This window comes from Heterodontus francisci, chromosome 11, assembly GCF_036365525.1.
Source record: "Heterodontus francisci isolate sHetFra1 chromosome 11, sHetFra1.hap1, whole genome shotgun sequence".
NCBI lineage: Eukaryota > Metazoa > Chordata > Chondrichthyes > Heterodontiformes > Heterodontidae > Heterodontus > Heterodontus francisci.
In genome coordinates, this window is record NC_090381.1 from 26,108,932 (window position 1) to 26,128,637 (window position 19,706).

The following is a 19,706-nucleotide window of genomic DNA, read 5'->3' on the forward strand; positions in this document are numbered from 1 at the left end:
AAGGGCAAATACTTCATTTAATTGTTATTGTGGGGGTGGGGGGGGGGGGTGATGAAAGTGCGTCATAATTTTATTCGGTACATTTTGTGGGGTGTTTCTTTAAAAATTTAAATTAACCGTCAGGGCTGGCTGCCCTTTAAAAATGGTGCCAGCTCCTGCGCACAGGCAGCTGACGCAATTGCCGGCATCAAACAGCCCACCCCATCCATGTGATTGGAAGGGGTAGGACGACCCAGGTCTTTAAATGAGCCACTGAGCGGTAGGTCGTGGCGACTTTGCGGTGTGCATGCCGCCATTTTATTCACCCGCCGCCAGGGCTCTTAAAATCCAGCCCAATGTGTGTAGATTCCTCCATGCAGTGGTTTAACTACCGTTGGCACATGGATCACAAGGTTAAAAAAGACTTTCTCCTCCAATCACATTTAATCATTCTCCCAACCCATTACACTCCTCGCTATTGTCACCAAAAGGTCGCTTTTTTAACTTAATAGATTTTACAAAAAATTTACACCTGCGGTATTATAAAAAATCCTAAACCATTCACTCATAAAGATATCGAAAAGATTTAATCGCCTGTAAGCTGCATCTCTTGTCTCGTTGTAAAAGTTTACTCCCCATCGTGCAGGAGAGCGAGCGAGAGAATAATTGAGAGAGGGAAAAAAGACACAATTGAATAATTCAGAGAGAACGCAAGAGAAAGAGAAAGAGGGAGCTAGGGGACGCCGACAGAAAACATGGAAAGTGTAGAGAAAAAAGTGAAAGAGAGAACCCGAGAGAGGGAGCAGCATGAGAGAGAGGAGAGATTATCTTTTAACTAAAGACTATTTCATGGGCGGTTTTACTCGGAGCACATGAACAGAAGAGTTATCCAGACAATAACTGCAAATAATAGAAGCTTTGTTACAGCAATCAATAACAGTGAGAATTACAGAAAAAAGGATGGGGACTTGGTGGTGGAAGAGGTGGGGCAGGTCCTTAAACTTAAAACCAGCTTGGTCCCAATTACATTTTATTTTAAAACTGAAAGTTAATACAGTGCAAACATTTATTAAAATATATATTTTTTTGAAAGAATCACAATCACCAGCTGGAATAATAGCAATATGAGTGTAAAATAGGACCCGATTCAAAACAGGAACTGGGATATAGCATCCAAAAAGGGAACAGGGATTTAACCCTCAACTGTGTGGTTAGTCTGAAGGAGAAAAACCAACAAAACAGCTCTTGATAAATTAAATGTGCTGAGGAGATTTGAATGGTTTCAACAGAGTTTGGAAGTGGGAATCTTTATAAATCTGTCAGGTCCTGACAGGCAGCTTCCATTTTAAGCTGCCGATATGTTTGACTTTGCTTTACCCCTTTTCCATTTTTGCATCCAATGCTCACTGCCGTGTCAACATGTCACGAAAAATAATTGCATAAAAATGTAATTTAAAAAATGTGAATTGGGAAATCTTCTACCTTGGTTACAATGTGACATTTGTAACCTAGCCAACTATAAAGCACCTGGCTTTTTTTAAAACCGTTTTCTTTCATGGTGGGCTATAAGCAAGCAGTGTACAGGCACCTACAGGTTACCTTCTGTAAAATGAGGCAAACTGCACATGGGATGAGGGGAGGGGAGAACATATCCAGGGTCACCATTGGGTAAGGGCTTACCCAGGGTCACCACCAACACGCTAAATCATTGCTGTAGGAAACACCTAACAACATACTATACACCAGTGTTGTCCAATAGGATTTCAACGCTCGCCAAACTTGTGGTGATCAGATCACCATATTCTCCACACGATACAAAATATATGCAATATTAATAAAAACAAATGCGCAATCTTTTGAAAATAGGTTTGAAGTTTTAAACTGTCAGCAATCAAGATAAGTATGTTCACTGCCAGAGCCAGGAGAACAGCTTCAAAAGGGTTTTGCAATCCCACAGTTCCACAAAGCAAGCCTGCTGTATACACTCTCATAGGGTGGTGACAATCTGTTAACTGAAATGTTCTGTTTCTGACAGCGTGCTCCAGTTTGTTTCAAAAAAGCAAATTTCTTCAAAGGTAAACTGACTCTATTTTATCAGAATTGATATATTAAGAGTCTCGGGGAGGGAACAAAATCGACAAATCTCTGTGTATTGGCTTCTGCACTCTGACTCTTGCCTTGCTTATGCTCTGTCACCTGCCATTTCCGAATACAGTGTCCAGACATTTCATAGAACTTTGGCTCCTGTAATCTCTCTTTTTACCCCACTAGTGCCATATTCCTCACAATTGCTGATTTCAACAGATCCATGAAGATGAAAGCTGAACACATTTGGATGTTGCTGCACTGCCCTAGCTTGCTAAAACTACACATTTCAACCGTCATTGACAGCATGTTGCACTGTCCATTGCTCATGCACCTCAACTGTTCTGTGAAAACTGCCAGCGAAGCAAAGCCAAGTTCTTGAGTTAACATCCCCTGTGTCACTAGATTCCCCAAGAAAATTTTGAGAGCAATCGTACTGCTGTCCTTCTGAAGGCTGGCCCTGCTTTCACAGAGTTTCACAGAGCAGTCCCGCAGATCTAAATACATGGTCATTTAGAGACACCCAGAGAGAACAGGAATAGAGAAGGTAACAAATGGTGGACTATTTTTCTTGTTTCATTGAGCAAATGACTCTTCAGCTTCCAGGTCACTAGAAACCTGACAACTGAACTATATTCTGATAAACATAGTCGCGGGGTGACCAATTTGTGACTTCTGTCTAATAGCAATGTGGTTGATTCTTCCTTGTTCAGTTGGGGACAGATGACAAATAACAATCTAGCGAAGTAACACACATACTTATGCCCACCACTGCAACTTTAACACAACTCAGTATTGTGTGGCTGTCATGATGAAGAGCATCAATTTGCCACATGTGGCGAGTGGCAAGCGTATTCGACAGCACTGTTCTGCATAACACTGGAGCTCTTTTTTGGTGGGAAGAGGTGGGTGCTTGTAGGCTTGAAATGAAATGTTAAATTAAACAGAAACCTAAAAATTCTTTTAAAAAATCAGAGTGCGTATAGAAATAAATTGGAGGTTAGCATGCATTTTCTGTATGCAATTTTGTTTTTTTTATTTTTTTTCCCCAAAAAGCAAAACCCATACATGGCAATGTTGAGGACAAAATTAATTCCTGGATTGAATGGGCACAACTGAGAAGCTGGGCATTTGTCTCACAGCCAGCTCATGAATGTCACAGTATAACCACCCCTGACCTACCCAGTGAGCTATTCTGTTTATGTCCTTTCAAGCAATATAACAAAAGTATTTCTCCTTATTTAATTTTTGCAGTTGTAAGGCAGTGACAACTCTTTTAGGCCCAACATTTCCCAGCATCCTACCTGAGAATGCCTCCAATGGCTGCTGTCTTTTGGGCTCAAAATGGCAGCCATATTTTAAAACACAACAATGCTACTACACCTCTACCACATAATAGACAACATACCTAACAGTATCAGATCTAAGGCCCATTCCCTTTCATAACCTCTACCACCATTGCCTCCCATACCCCACAACTACCACCGCACCCATTTATTGACCTCGTTCTTTCAGTAAGTTGAAGATTCAGGAACCAAAAAGCATGAGAACATTTTACCCATCACTCTCCAATTTACCCAAATACACTCACTGTTAAATTTTAATTGGCTGCCTCTGTGTCAGCTTGAATTTGGCTTTTTGTATGTGTGTTCTTGTAAATCATTTTCTCTTTTAAAAACCTCTTCTCTGCCTATTCTATCTTTCCATTAATCCTTTTGTTGAAACCAAACAGCATGCAAGTTATTCACTTGCATGGCTTAACAGCAGATTCGTGTCTCTGCCAGTGAGGAGTAATTTGTGTGCAGTTAATAGGAGGAAGGTCTCAATTCAACTTTTTTTTTAGTGTTTTAACTTCTGGAGAAGGCAACTCCCCACTCTCATCCACTGCCTGCACCCCATCACCCACACCCACTCCCCCACCCCCAGCCTCCACTTGATAATTCCATTCTCTACCAACTTGACAGTGCAGCAGTAACATTACAAGTAGCATCAGTTGCTCTCTGATCCTTTGAGAAATATTGACCACCATTTTGCTTTTAAAGGCCTAACATAACAAACAGAGACCCCACGATATGGACATTTCACAAATGATTAAACCAACGCTTCATATACTACAGGCTAAGAAGAACTGGAGGGCCTTGTTATTGGGAACAAAATCTCCAGGAAGACTGATCCTGGTATTCCATAATGATTCAATTCATCTGGAATTATAGGGATGACATCCTATTGGGTGTCCTTACTCTCAATGTACTGTAGCACAAGATGTTCCAGAGAATACTTCGCTGGCAAGTTTACCTTCAAGAAAACGAGCGCAATCTCAAACTTAGGATTTGTTTTATTATTAGCCTCTCAATACACGGCAATCTCCTGGCCTCCCAGTGGGAGCCTGTGTCTGTGCTGCATTGAGAATGGGTGATCAGAACAATCAGAACAAATGATCAGAACAGCCCCAAAGCTGGGAAAAAAAATTCGGCTTGAAAAGTACTGGAACCTCCTCAAACTGCACAGAGGAAACTCCCATCCCCAAAGTGTTCAAAGATCCAAAGCATATTCACCTCCAGCACCGCCAGAATTTACAAATAGCCAAAAGATTCTTTTATTTTTGTTGCAAAGTTAAACAAAACGCTTGTCCGTTTTGGCAAAGGTTTTGCCTCAGTCTCTCTCTCTCTCTCTCTCTCATGCCCCACAAAAAATTCTACCGACAGAAATATTGCAGGGTGAGGGCCAAGGCCAGCAGGTGAAGGAAGGTGGCTGAGCATCGCACCATGTTGCCACCATTTTCTGGTTTGGATTTCCCGCTCTGCTCTGGGATGGCATAGACGATGGGTGACCTGGTTGCGGCGTTGAAGAACCGTCTCCTGCCGCAGCCATCTTCCGAGCAGGCGTCACCACTTCCAGATCCACTGCTGTCATCACCTGCAGGAAATACAAAGGTGTTAATGAGGAGAAGTTCAGTTATACTCCCAGCTCTGAGCTCCATCACACTCCCAGCTCCGAGCCCAGTTACACCCCCAGCTCCGGTCCCAGTTATACTCCCAGCTCCGGTCCCAGTTACACTCCCAGCTCCGGTCCCAGTTATACTCCCAGCTCTGGTCACAGTTATACTCCCAGCTCTGAGCTCCATCACACACCCAGCTCTGGGCCCAGTTATAGTACCGGCTCCGGGTCTGGTTATACTACCCGCTTCAAGCTCCGCTACACTCCCAGCTCCGAGCCCAGTTATACTCCCAGCTCTGGGCCCAGTTATACTCCCAGCTCCGGTCCCAGTTACACTCCCAGCTCTGGGCCCAGTTATACTCCCAGCTCCGGTCCCAGTTATACTCCCAGTTCCGGGCCCAGTTATACTCCCAGCTCCGGTCCCAGTTATACTCCCAGCGCCGGGCCCAAATATACTCCCAGCTCCGGGCCCAGTTATACTCCCAGCTCCGGTCCCAGTAATACTCCCAGCTCCAGGCCCAGTTTCACTCCCAGCTCCGGGCCCTGCTATACTCCCAGCTCCAGGCCCAGTAATACTCCCAGCTCCAGGCCCAGGAAATGGTGGGGGAGGGATGGGTGTTGGGTTGGCACAGGAGAGGCAGCATAAAGAGGGAGTTATAAGGTTTGTAGGGAGTTGGTGGATTGATGGACGAGGAGGTTCTGAGTCCTGGCAGTATTCATGAGGATTGCAAGACCTGAGATGTAGTTCGAGATCACTCAGTGGGGCTGGGTCCCCGGAATATTTAACGGAGACCCAGTGGGAGTGGTGTTTGGGACAGGATGTAACTGGTGGTTGGGGAGTTCCACAAACACATTGGGGGAGAGGTCCTGAGTCTCTCAGCATTCTGTTGGCAGGATTAAATGTCAGGGGAGATGCAGAATTTGAGAATGGGGATGGGACTAGAATTTATTTAATTTTTATTTAGAGCACTGAAACAGGCCCTTCGATCCACTGAATCTGTGCCGACCAACAACCACCCATTTATACTAACCCTGCAGTAATCCCATATTCCCTATCACCTACCTACATTAGGGGCAATTTACAATGGCCAATTTACCTATCAACCTGCAAGTCTTTGGCTGTGGGAGGAAACTGGAGCACCCGGCGAAAACCCACGCGGTCACAGGGAGAACTTGCAAACTCCGCACAGGCAATACCCGGAACTGAATCCGGGTCACTGGAACTGTGAGGCTGCAGTGCTAACCACTGCGCCACTGTGCCGCCCCATTGTACTGTAAGGATTGTAAGCGCTTCAGAATGTGTCAATCAACGTATTATGAAAGGAATGTTCTGGAAATAAGATCCAAATGTTGTTACATTTGGTCAGGGTAGTACCTATGCCGTGTTAGTTAGGAAGAGAATGACCATGCCAGCAAGTTACAGAGTACACGACCTAGAGAACAGACAGTGACCGCAGTAGGATTGCGCTTGAATAGAGCGTAGGCAATAACCATGTCTGTCAGGAGCCAATCACACTGCCAGCACTATGGTAGGGAAAGTTAAGATGTGAAAGGTCGTGGTGGTGGACAGCAAGAGACTAAGGATACTAAAAGATATCAGGATCCAAGCACCAAGGACAGAGCAGAAGTAGGCCCAAGCCCCAAAATAAGCAGAAAGGTCACTGCAAACACAGGATATTAGAATGGGTAAGTGTTTGTTGTTGTCCCATGGCATTGCACATGGAGGGGAGTCAATACCAAGTTTGCTCCTCAGGTGAAGCTGGGTGGGAGGGCAGGGAGTAATTTGACCAGAGTACACCGAACCTAATTCAGTCGCTGTTGCAAAGTCAGACATTCCCTCCTTATTTCTAGGCAATGCTTTGTTAACAAAAAGAAGTAAACTGGATTGCAGCAGTTCAAGAAGGCAGCTCACCACCATCTTCTCAAGGGGAATCAGGGATGGGCAATAAATGCTGGCCTAGCCAGCAACACTCACATCCCAGAAGCAATTTTGTTTTAAAAAAAGAGGTAGAATCACATTTGAGGCAATAGGCAACAATAATAACTTGCATTTATATAGCACCTTTAATGTACTAAATCTCCCAAGTTGCTTCACAGGAGCTTGAATCAAATAAAATTTCACAATGAGCCACATAAGGATATATTAGGGTAGGTGACTAAAAACTTGGTCAAAAATATAGGTTTTAAACAGCATTTAAAAGAGGAGAGAGAGACTGAGAGTTTTAGAGAGAGAATTCCAGAGCTGAAGGCCTTGGCAGCTGAAGGCATGGCTGCCATTGGTGGAGCGAAAATTAGGGACGTGCAGGCGGCCAGAATTGGAGGACCGCAGAGATTGCAAAGGGTTGTAGAGCTGGAGGAAGTTACAGGGATAGTGAGGGGCGAGGCCATGGAGGGATTTGAAAATAACCATGGGCATTTTAAATTTGAGGCGTCGTTGGGCTGGAAGCCAATGTAAATCAGCGAGCACAGGGGTGCTGGGTGAAGGAAATACAAAAACGTACGGTAATTTGGAAAGCGAGGAGGTAAAGTTAGTGACAGCACGATCATTTCTCTGGAGTTTAGGCTAGGACAGGGGTCACCAACCCACAGCTCCAGAGCCACACGCGACTCTTTAACACCTCATTTGCGGCTCCCAACCTTTGCCAGTTGGATCGCACTATAATGAAAAAGCCTAAAAATAAAATTAAATCAGGAAAAGTAAGAGCTGTGTTTTTATTGTGGGGATAAAAGACTAATCATTTATGCTGCACTTTACAATTTCAAATGATTATTTTAATGGAAAACCTCACTGTGCTCTAAATAAACCTGTTGGAGTAGCATGGCTATACCATGGATATAGACAATGACTTTGGTTCGAGGAACAGGTTTTATATTTGCGACCATTAGTGTTTCTAATATAGCTGAGACGATAAATTATTCTGAATGTATTATTAGAAGCAATTTTTTATCACGAGAATGAATAGCCAAAAAATTGTCTTAATTCTACGCATCTTAAGTTAAAGTTTGTTTTAAAGATGACTGCACTGACAAAATTATGGTAAAATATTCCATTTATTGCAAGATCTGTTACACAAAGACAAAAAGTATTCTCAGTTTTATATGTAAATTTCTTATTACTTTTTTTTAACTCAAAGTGGAAACGTGCTGTTTTTCTATTAAATTAATATGGTTCACTATTTTTACACTTACCTTTCGAACATGCTTATACATAATTCATGCAAATTGACACATAAAACCTGAACATGCATATTTGCGAAAAAAATCAAAAAAGACACAAAAACTGTCAAAAAATATGATAATTCAGTTAGTTCTATTTAAATTTTGATTTTTTTCTATTGATATATAAATTCAATATATGTATTTTATTTTTCAAATTATGCATTCTACCAGAGACACTTGGCAAATTGCCATGTATTTGGTTTAGAAATGCCAAATTTTCATCTTGCGTTCCCAATAGTTTTTATTTGAAGATGATATTTTTAACAAAAGGCTCTTCAGGTAAAAAGGTCACCGACCCCTGGGCTTGGAGATGTAAAACATAGGCACTGCAGCGCTACCACTGCCTGGAGGATGTAACTACATTGTTGAAAGTTTCATAGGTAATTTCCATTAGCAAAGTGGACACAAGTATTTAGAATGGAAAAAGTTGACGTAAAAGTGTGGTAAAAATGAAATAACACTTTTTAGAGTTTGCATCAGCTCTGGGAGGTGGTATGTCATGTGATTTGCAGCTCTGGGTGAAGCTCAGTATTCCTATGGCAAAGATGGCCAATCAGACTGTGGCAATGGGATATATTATACCAGGATGGATTTTCTTTGTTGGTATCACCATTTCTTAATGAATTCTGTCATAAGTTGTTTGATGGCAATTGGCAATTTGAAATGTCCACAAGAGCAGCTTAACAGACCATAGGTAAGATTAATTCAATTAATCTAATCATTGAACCATTAAAGTGAGGTGTACGCAGACAGGTGGCATTGACACCAGATCCCAGCACATAATAGCAGACTTCAAAGCCATGGCTTTCAAGTAATTCCCATGGCAGTAAATCTCAGCTTCATTTCTTTCAGGAGACCTGATCCCTGTGGATTGGACATTTGCATCAAGCTCATACAACTTCACACCGTGAAGGGCTATGGAGCCCTATCCAGTGCAAGAAATATATTTTAAAGAGGGTAATTTAACTCCATGTGATCTGATTCTCTTTTAAGTACTGTGCTTCCACTTGTTTTGGCTCTCTATTATCCAGCCTGTAAATAAATCTTACTATTCAGTTTAGCCTGTGCTCACTAGTCTGGCAGTGTAGTATTTTCCGCCTATTTAAAGGACTAAGGAGAACATGATGGATGTCCTCCCATGAACATTAGTGGTTGATGCCGCAAAACAAATCCTGTGATATTTCTTCTCACTCAGGGTACATGTAGGGACACAGGTTTCAGTTCATGGGAAACACGTGTTGTTGTTTACAGTAAAGTGTCGGAAGAAAGCTTGAAAATGTGAAAATGGTCTCAGTGCTAGATTGAAGCAAAAGGAGGGATTATCGGGATAGCAGGAAAAGTGGGAGGAAGTAGAGACCAAAAAAAAGATAGAAGGTGAGTTAAGAATGCAGAGGCAAAGAGAAAAAGGGAGGAGAATGAGAAAGGAAGGAAGGGGCACAAGAAATGGGGAAGAGCAGGGAGCTGGGAAGAAGGAATGGTATGAATGAGTAACAGAAGAGGGAGGAGCGAAGATAAGAGAAGGAAAAGTAGCAAAAAAATTAAGGAGGGAGGAGAAAGAAGATCTTCAGTAGGAAAATATCAAGGGATCTCAAAACCACTGTACTAAGGATTGAGTGACTGGTTGGAACCTGTCCTTAGCATGTAAAGTCGCTTGCATCAGTGAGCACAAATGCATCCACTAAAAGCAAACAGCATTAAAGATAGCGCAGAGCCAGCTACTTACTCGTATCTTGGAAATCCACATCATTGCCATTGTAGGCATTCCGCAGTCGATTGGTCATTATTCGCAGCTGCATGATCTGCTGGCGAATGGTCATATCCGGTTTGGTGATGTCAACCTCGACCTCTGGATTATTAATCTGATTGGCTAAGCCATCTGCCATAACCTCCGGGAGGTACCTGTCATGTGTGATCAGAGTTAACAAGCATTAGTCCATGGTGTGCACAAACCAGATGTTTGCTTTTAGGATGGTGGGGGTGCGGAAGGAGTGGGAAGGGAAAGGGGGGAGCGGGGGGAAAGGGAGGAGAGAAGGGGGAGGGGGGAGTGGGGAGGAAGGGTGTGAGGGGGAGAGGAGAGGGCAAGTCCCATCTGATTAATATTGAACTACTCCAAATATAATGATTTGAAAGAATTCTAGGTTAGATAATATTGTCTGTGGTCTAGAGGAACAATCCTAGGGTAATTTAAACAGCTGTAAAGGGATCTTTATGTTAAAATCTCCATTCAGTGGTCAAATGGCCCACTTGGTAAATGTGTAGCCCAGTATGGTACTGGGCCACACAGGACCAGATGGTCTTGAGTTCAGTGCCTTGATACCTAATCTCAACTAGGGTAGTGATATGGACACTACAATTGGCACCAACTCTCCATGGCTAGTCAGGAGGGAAAGAAATCAGTCAGGATCACTATCTATCAACCCGCTAGAAACTGTAAGGTTTAGACATTGGCTAATGGCAGGACTGCTTTCACCTGTGATGCCCTACGTGGTCAAACAGCCAGGTGGCACTCAATCTCTAGGTGCAGACATGAACAGTAGCCTCTGTCCAGTCGGTGCCAAGAACCCTGGCTGATTAAATTATTCCCTCCCCATTTCGAGTCGAGGGAGCCTCACTCTGCTCTCATCACTGAGTCCAGCCAACACAACACAGTCCTGGGATTGAAACTGCCATATCCTGGCCTATACAGCTACCATGGCCCAATAGTTAGCACACGTACACACTGAACTGACAGGGAACTCTCCCCAATGCCACTGCCATTGAATTTCAGCAGGACGACACAAAGCCAAGCAATGAAATTGAGGACTCTGAGCTAGGGCTTGCACACACATGCTCACAAGTGCCCACATGAGCACGCACACACACACACAAAAGCACCATAGTTTTCCCTGAAACTCTTGTCTCAACAGTTGTTTGGCTTGGTATTTACATTGTTGCATTGACTAGTCACACTACCCAGCCCAGTGTACATTACATGTCTGTGAAGACAGCTGCTACACAATAGCAATATACTGTACACTGTGGTTCAGGGAGGGGAAACCAAATCTGCTCAGTTTGGATAAATACAACCACTGTTGAGATATAGATTGAGCAATCTAATACAACACTTAATAGCTCCGAGCCCCCATCTCTGTACATAAGCTCTGGAATTCAGTCGATAGGATTTTTAATTAGAAAACCACTCAAACGATAAATTTCCATTATTTTCTTTTAAAGAAAACCACACATTCCCATTACTTAAAGCTGCACAATTCCCTTTGGGTAATTTTGCAGCACAATAATCAATAAGGAAAAATTTGCCTCAGATGGCCTCTGTCGGAGAAAGTCCATTTGATGCTCCCTAACAAGATCAGCATTGCACACTCTAGTAATCCTCAGGGATGCAGTGTATCCTGTGCTGCCAGGTTGTATTCTGTCATTAGACATCACCTTGTTCATCACTACGAAGCCCATGGACTTCTGAAAAGGTCCTTTTTATAAATAGTACAAATTCAATTGCAAGGAACAAAATGCAGACACACACACACACACACACAGAGCGTCATTTTTTGTTACTAGAGCTGCTCGCTAACATCAAGATGCGAGACGGCTAACCTCCAGTGACGTCACTGGATGCCACACAAAGCTCTCTGACTATCCAAGCACCAACTAGAATCAAGCGGGTAGCAACTCAAATGGAGGCGCTACAGTTTGCAACTGGGTTACTCACTAACTTATCGTCAAGGGAGATGATCTCAGGAATGTTGGCCATCAGAATGATGGGATGTAGGTTTCCACCTATGGCACTCCTACTCCTTGCACAATGAACCCCTGATTTCAGTCACGCTGTGGTTGCCAGTTTTGAAGCTAATCCATGGTCCTGTATTTTGATCGGGCCGGGAAGGGCCAGAAGCCGGGACTGCCTTGCCTACAGTGACATCTCCTTAGCTATCTGTTGCCAGAACAACAAGAAAGGGAGAGAGAACATAATTGAATCTCAGCCCAGTCACAGCTGGGCAGGCCACAAATGGAGGCCGATGGATATGTGGGATGGGAAATTGGACAAGGGAGAGCAGGCCCCACATGTCTAATGACTTGTATTATGAACCCTACAAAATATCTGACTAATTATTGTTACTTGCTTTCCAAGTATAAGAAAGCACAGACTGGGAAGCAAGCCACTTGGACAAGAGATGGCTCTTTCTGTTGAGTGTGTCCAAACTGACATATTATGGACTCTACTTGTCCCACGCATTCAATGTCCTGGGATGGGGTGGGGGGGAATATTCTATATAAAGATGCCTTGTTCCAAATTAAATATTCCCATTATTCCATGTTACTTAACAAAACTCTAGAATGCTCATCTGCTTATCTTTTCCCATATCGCCACCATTCATTTCTTCTCCACAAACAATATACTCCACCCTCTCCCCAAGCAAACAGGAGGGATTTCTTGTGGGGTCACTTCTTCAGACACTCCGCTGTAGAAATTTGGAGTTCCTATCCAGGTCATCACTTGCTAAATACTTCATGAAAACCCATACAGTCGATCCTGCCCTCGTGACCTTGATAAAACATCTGCTCTTCTTGAGTGCTAATTACGCCAAGCACACACACAATCCTCCCAAGGCTTGAAGATTTGGTCAGTCACCAGTGCTGATAAGCTAATTCAGCTCAGCCATGAAGCAGATTTCTAAAAGCAGGAACTATTAGAATTTTGATTGATCAGGGTATCGATTCTTGACCCCATTAACAGCCTATAACTGCTGTCTAAGACACTGCTCTCAACTGTGAAAACTCTTCCAAAGCCACCAGGAGTGCTCCATACATGAATATCAAACACTTGCTAAGACTCTCAGCTCCTGAGCCTCACTCAGGCAGTCACTATATTGGCAGTCCTGAAGCAATGGCAGGAAAACGATGCTGAGGTGCAGATCAGCTGTGATCTAATTGCATGTCAGAACAAGTCCGAGGAGCTGAATGGCCTACTCCTGTTCTTACTGTTCCTAGGACAGAAAAAGGACTTAAAAGATTCACCTAAAAGGAGCTCAAATGTGCTGGATGATGAGGGAATTCGGTGAGTGACAATAGGACATTTTTATCTCATGGGCAAGGATCAAACAACTCAGAAATGAAGCATTTCCTCAAGTATCATCAAATTGGTATTTCACTAAAACCCACCCAAGATGTAGAGTTAGTGCTAAAGTGTAGTCATTTTATGCATTAATACAGTGACCCAGTGCTAACAATGTCTTTGCTCGTTCAGGGCTTGTTAATCCTTTGCTTACCTGTGCTCTCTGCCTCACAGCTCTGCAGTCTATGTCCTCTCCTGTATATCCACTCATCTGACTAGCATCCAAGCTTTCTGTACCCTAGTGGATTAACCTCAAGACCCCTCCATGGCCCTGCTTCTCCCGATCTGAATGTTCCTCCCTAGCTTCAGGGCTTTGCTTGTGTCTCCCGCTCTTCAGATACTGCCTGTTTGCCCACAAACAGAGACTGTTCTTTCAGATACTATGCACCTGTCCTCTCCCGTAAGCTCAGTGTCTTGCCACATCCCTCATTGGTTCAAGAAGATTCTTAAAAACCTTTCCCTTTGACTGTGTCTTCAACCTCCCTCTTTCTAAATTTTCCATCCTTTCTTTTGCTCGTGAAGTGTCCGGAGGTATTTTCTTTGCTTCCGTATTTCCCCAGGAAAGGCGGATGAGAGGCCTGTTCACTGGGAATGTGAAGAGGCTTGAAATGTGTCAGGCAACAGGCAATGGGGAAGTGGAGACAAACAGACAGAGCAGCATAGGGAGTGCAGAAACCACAGAACCCAGAAAAAGCGGTGATTGGGCATTATGGGCACGCATCACCACAAGGCATTTTGGGTACACTGGGCGATCTGAGCCAATCAGGGCATAAAGCACACAGTCAGCTAACGTCTGCAGTTTCAAACTTGCCAGTCAGTGTATTATGACTGGCCACTGAAGCTGAGTGCTTAGTTCCAATTCTCAAAGCTTTTAGAAAGGGTGAAGAGTAAAGTTGTGTTTTTCTGAGAGTGCATTAAAAGAAATGGAAGAAAGAATGAGTTGCCATTAAATGCATTCTCTGTGTGCAGTAATTTCATCTCCAAGTCTTCAATTCATACGATTTCTGCTTTTATGAGCTCGTCATTCACCAGAGTGTGTGCTTTAGATATGGGCACTTGATACCCAGTCATTGCCTCCCCGCTTTCAGTCGGAGCTTACCACCATATTGGGTTTGAGAGCAAAATGCCAGCTGTTCCTGATGGTACATTGGGTGTATGTGCTATTCAACTGTGGAAGGAATTAGGAAAGTCCCAGCTTCAATCCACAGTCTATGTCGGAGTAGCTGATTTTTTTTATTCATTCATGGGATGTGGGCATCGCTGGCCAGGCCAGCATTTATTGCCCATCCCTAATTGCCCTTGAGAAGGTGGTGGTGAGCTGCCTTCTTGAACCACTGCAGACCGTTTGGGGAAGGTACACCCACAGTGCTGTTAGAAAGGGAGTTCCAGGATTTTCACCCAGCGACAGTGAAGGAACGGCGATATAGTTCCAAGTCAGGATGGTGTGTGACTTGGAGGGGAACTTGCAGGTGGTGGTGTTCCCATGCATTTGTTGCCCTTGTCCTTCTAGTTGGTACAGGTCGCGGGTTTGGAAGGTGCTGTCGAAGGAGCCTTGGTACATTGCTGCAGTGCATCTTGTAGATGGTACACACTGCTGCCGCTGTGCGTTGGTGCTGGAGGGAGTGAATGTTTGTAGATGGGGTGCCAATCAAGCGGGCTGCTTTGTCCTGGATGGTGTCGAGCTTCTTGAGTGTTGTCGGAGCTGCACCCATCCAGGCAAGTGGAGAGTATTCCATCACACTCCTGACTTGTGCCTTGTAGATGGTGGACAGGCTTTGGGGAGTCAGGAGGTGAGTTACTCGCCGCAGGATTCCTAGCCTCTGACCTGCTCTTGTAGCCACGGTATTTATATGGCTACTCCAGTTCAGTTTCTGGTCAATGATAGCCCCTAGGATGTTGATAGTGGGGGATTCAGTGATGGTAATGCCATTGAATGTCAAGGGGAGATGGTTAGATTCTCTCTTGTTGGAGATGGTCATTGCCTGGCACTTGTGTGGCGCGAATGTTACTTGCCACTTATCAGCCCAAGCCTGGACATTGTCCAGGTCTTGCTGCATTTCTACATGGACTGCTTCAGTATCTGAGGAGTCATGAATGGTGCTGAATATTGTGCAATCATCAGCGAACATCCCCACTTCTGAACTTATGATTGAAGGAAGGTCATTGATGAAGCAGCTGAAGATGGTTGGACCTAGGACACTACCCTGAGGAACTCCTGCAGTGATGTCCTGGAGCTCAGATGATTGACCTCCAACAACCACAACCATCTTCCTTTGCACTAGGTACGACTCCAGCCAGCGGAGGGTTTTCCCCCTGATTCCCATTGACCTTAGTTTTGCTAGGGCTCCTTGATGCCATACTCGGTCAAATGCTGCCTTGATATCAAGGGCAGTCACTCTCACCTCACTTCTTGAGTTCAGCTCTTTTGTCCATGTTTGAACCAAGGCTGTAATGAGGTCAGGAGCTGAGTGGCCCTGGCAGAACTCAAACTGAGCATCACTGAGCAGGCTATTGCTAAGCAAGTGCCGCTTGATGGCACTGTTGATGACACCTTCCATCACTTTACTGATGATTGAGAGTAGGCTGATGGGGTGGTAATTGGCCGGGTTGGACTAGTCCTGCTTTTTGTGTGCAGGACATACCTGGGCAATTTTCCACATTTCCGGGTAGATGCCAGTGTTGTAGCTGTACTTGAACAGCTTGGCTAGGGGCACGGCAAGTTCTGGAACACAGGTCTTCAGTACTATTGCTGGAATATTGTCAGGGCCCATAGCCTTTGCAGTATCCTGCGCCTTCAGTCGTTTCTTGATATCACGCGGAGTGAATCGAATTGGCTGAAGTCTGGCATCTGTGATGCTGGGGACTTCAGGAGGAGGCCGAGATGGATTATCAATTCAGCACTTCTGGCTGAAGATTGTTGCAAATGCTTCAGCCTTATCTTTCGCACTGATGTGCTGGGCTCCCCCATCATTGAGGATGGGGATATTTGTGGAGCCACCTCCTCCAGTTAGTTGTTTAATTGTCCACCACCATTCACGGCTGGATGTGGCAGGACTGCAGAGCTTAGATCTGATCCGCTGGTTATGGGATTGCTTAGCTCTGTCTATCGCATGCTGCTTACGCAGTTTGGCACGCAGATAGTCCTGTGTTGTAGCTTCACCAGGTTGATACCTCATTTTGAGGTATGCCTGGTGCTGCTCCTGGCATGCCCTCCTGCACTCTTCATTGAACCAGGGTTGGTCCCCTGGCTTGATGGTAATGGTAGAGTTGGGGATATGCCGGGCCTTGAGGTCACAGATTGTGGTTGAGTACAATTCTGCTGCTGCTGATGTCCCACAGCACCTCATGGATGCCCAGTTTTGCATTGCTAGATCTGTTTGAAATCTATCCCATTTAAAACGGTGGTAGTGCCACACAACACGATGGAGGGTATCCTCAATGTGAAGACGGGACTTTGTCTCCACAAGGACTGTGCAGTGGTCACTCCTACCAATACTGTGGTAGGGGCCCTACAATTGGGCTCAGCTCCTGACGGGGGATGGGGAATAAATTTCAGCCAGATGAGACCTGGCATTTAACAGCTGTTTAGGAATGAGATGAGGACAAGGTTGAGGACTCTGAAGTCCCCAGCCCATCTATACTGCCCATATAGAATGCTGAGCAGGTAAAAGTACCAAAAAATGTTGGCGCCCAATACGGAACTCAGAGAAAGGAGATGTATAATTCTGTGAAACAGTAAGAGGCAAGACTTTTCATCACAGGAAACCATGTGTCCCCTGTTTGTGAGATAACAGGTTTCGGGTGCTAGATTTCCCCACATGTGCCAGTATTGCCTAAAGCAAAATACCACCTCCGATATTCCTATTCCACATAGTGGCTGTTTTGACCATAGGATTACAATTAAGTTGTAGTTTCCCCAACACTGCTGGCCATTTGCAAGGGGGTGTCTCACTGTGCAAGGGAAAATAATGGCAGCCAAGCAGGAGGGACAAAGAGGAAAAGCAAAGGGTTTGGGTAGAGGTTGGAGAGAAGAATCTTGAAAGTAAGACAGAAGGTAGCACAGTGGAGGGAACGAAGTAGGGAATTCCAGAGGACAGCAGCACATTGGCTGAATCAGTGACCATAGATGTTGAAATGGAAGGACTGAGGGACCAGGGGCAGCCCAGTGTTTGTGGAAGCATTAGGCTGGGAGGAGATGACAAAGGCAGGGCCAGGTGAGGCCTTGAAGAGATTTGAAAACTGAGGTTGGGAAAGATGGATCTTGTGGAAATCAGGGCTCTCAGGTGACCCCTGATGGAAAGTGCACATGTGCTTATTGGGTATGATGCTTCCTGCAGCCGAATAGCTAGCTGTAGCTCACTATCTGGGCTCATACGCAGATAATGGCCATTTATCCGAGGAAATAGAAGGCTACCAGCACCATAATACGAGGCAGTGCCCTCAGGATATGAGGAATAGAAAACTGAGATATATCCTATTAGGTTCATTTGCTATTGTTACCCAACAGAACAACCAGTCCCAGTGCTACAAAGTGCACACTAGATTTTAGAGTGGAAGAAAGTACATGGATACCTTTCTCCAGTTGCGACTGAGACAGCAGCATCTTACCTCCCTCTGTTCTGCCCATTCCAACACCTGTCCTCGTTGGCTGAGCCTGCTGTCACCTTCTCGCTGCACAGGGCACTGGGGAGTGTGACCCACAATTCTCTAACGTCACGAAGCTTCATCTTGACTTCAGTAACCTGAAAGGACACCAGGCATTACTGCACCTTGAACTCACTCACAACCACCTTGACCTTCAAACCCCAAACTGGCACACCGTGCAAACTCGGAAACATTGTGAATTCCTCTCACCAAGAAACATACATGGTTGTTCTCAACAACGATGCAGTAAAGACCTGGATTTAAACAGATAACTGGTTGGCAAGCTGTTTCTCTTTATGTCAGGCAGATCTTTTTCACACTGTGGGTGTTGAGATACAATTGAATGGGAATCATTAGGGGTCATGTTGTTTAGGAGCAACATAGCAGATTGGGACGGAGTTGGTCGGTCAGCTGGTCCTTTTTTAACCATTTTCTTCTTGTATCTTTGCAACAAGTCAAAAACTAGGATGGCATTGGGAGTGAAGAAGCCACATATAATCAACACCCTGGAGCCTAAACTCCAGAGGGTGCGACATAATCACCAAATCAAACTACATTGTACTACGGAGCGCTTAGCAGGTGCCCAGGTGACTTTGTTGTGCACTCTTTTGTCTCAGGATTTAACAACAATGGCAGCTTCAGAGGACTTGTACACTCCACTGTCACAAGTCTTGTGGTTTGTCATTTCCTTAGCATTGCAGCTTGTTGTCCAAATTGACTGTAGGGTTCTCCCCATTCCCCAAAAGAAATGGCCCTCCAGTGTCTGAAACAGGAGAGTGGCTCTCGAATGGCAACTGATGCTAGATGTACTGTGCTTGGTCCGAAAGACCATGATGACTTAGGTTCAAGCCTTGATCTCTGCTGAATCAGCAGGGTGCGACACTGCTGTTAGTCTCAACTCCCCTGGGCTGGGGAAGAGGAATAAAAGACACAGTCAAGGCTGTACTGATGACCGAGGGAACCCTGCTGGAAACTGTCACTGCATGATCAAGCTCCACAGTGCTGCCACCCACAGTCAAATAGCCAGCCGCCCTCACTTTCTGGAAATATATTTTTTCTTTAGCATAATTCAGCAATAATAACATTCAACTAAATGGGAATTTTGAAACTCCGGGTCATCCAGAACTTACCAATCTGTCCATGGGGGGAGTGACTAGACTGACTGGCTTCTCTTCCACTGGGTAAGGTTTCCCACGTCTCTTTGGGTCATCGTCGGCTGACCGTTTGGCCACTGATTTGAGGTTGCCACAGCCCTGAAGAACCTGGGAATGAAACAAGAAATGAAAGGAAAATTCAGCCAAACAAACAAATATATCCTGCTTAAAACTAGGTAGAATTTGCTTCTTATATAGATAAACTAAAGCATAGAGCATTTGCAGGCACTCCCATGTTTGGCATAAGGTGATCTCACAGCAATGGAGAGAGAACTTTCCCATAATGCCAAATGGTACAGAATCACCTGATGAATCACCATTTGTAGTGGGGTGTGCCACAGAGTAGCTTACTTCCAGCACACACATCTGTGCACAAACATATTCCTGATCTTCCATTGCATCACTGACTCTATAACTTCTTTGGCCTCCTTATCTCGAGAGACAATGGGTAAGCGCCTGGAGGTGGTCAGTGGTGTGTGGAGCAGCGCCTGGAGTGGCTATAAAGGCCAATTCTAGAGTGACAGACTCTTCCACAGGTGCTGCAGAAAAATTTGTTTGTCGGGGCTGTTACACAGTTG

The 19,706-nt window shown here is 44.7% G+C and overlaps 1 protein-coding gene across 1 annotated transcript in view; it reads right to left on the reverse strand.

Annotated features, from left to right (window-relative positions):
- Window positions 1-3,993: 3,993 nt before the first annotated feature.
- Window positions 3,994-19,706, reverse strand: part of LOC137375149 (glypican-1-like) — a 198,472-nt gene continuing 182,759 nt past the window's right edge. The window contains exons 6-9 of the mRNA XM_068041838.1: window positions 19,105-19,236; window positions 17,939-18,072; window positions 9,944-10,119; window positions 3,994-4,980 (exon numbers count right to left, since the gene is read on the reverse strand). Coding sequence (XP_067897939.1) covers window positions 4,760-4,980; window positions 9,944-10,119; window positions 17,939-18,072; window positions 19,105-19,236 — 663 coding nt within the window. The 3' untranslated portion in view covers window positions 3,994-4,759. The remainder of the gene's footprint in view (window positions 4,981-9,943; window positions 10,120-17,938; window positions 18,073-19,104; window positions 19,237-19,706) is intronic.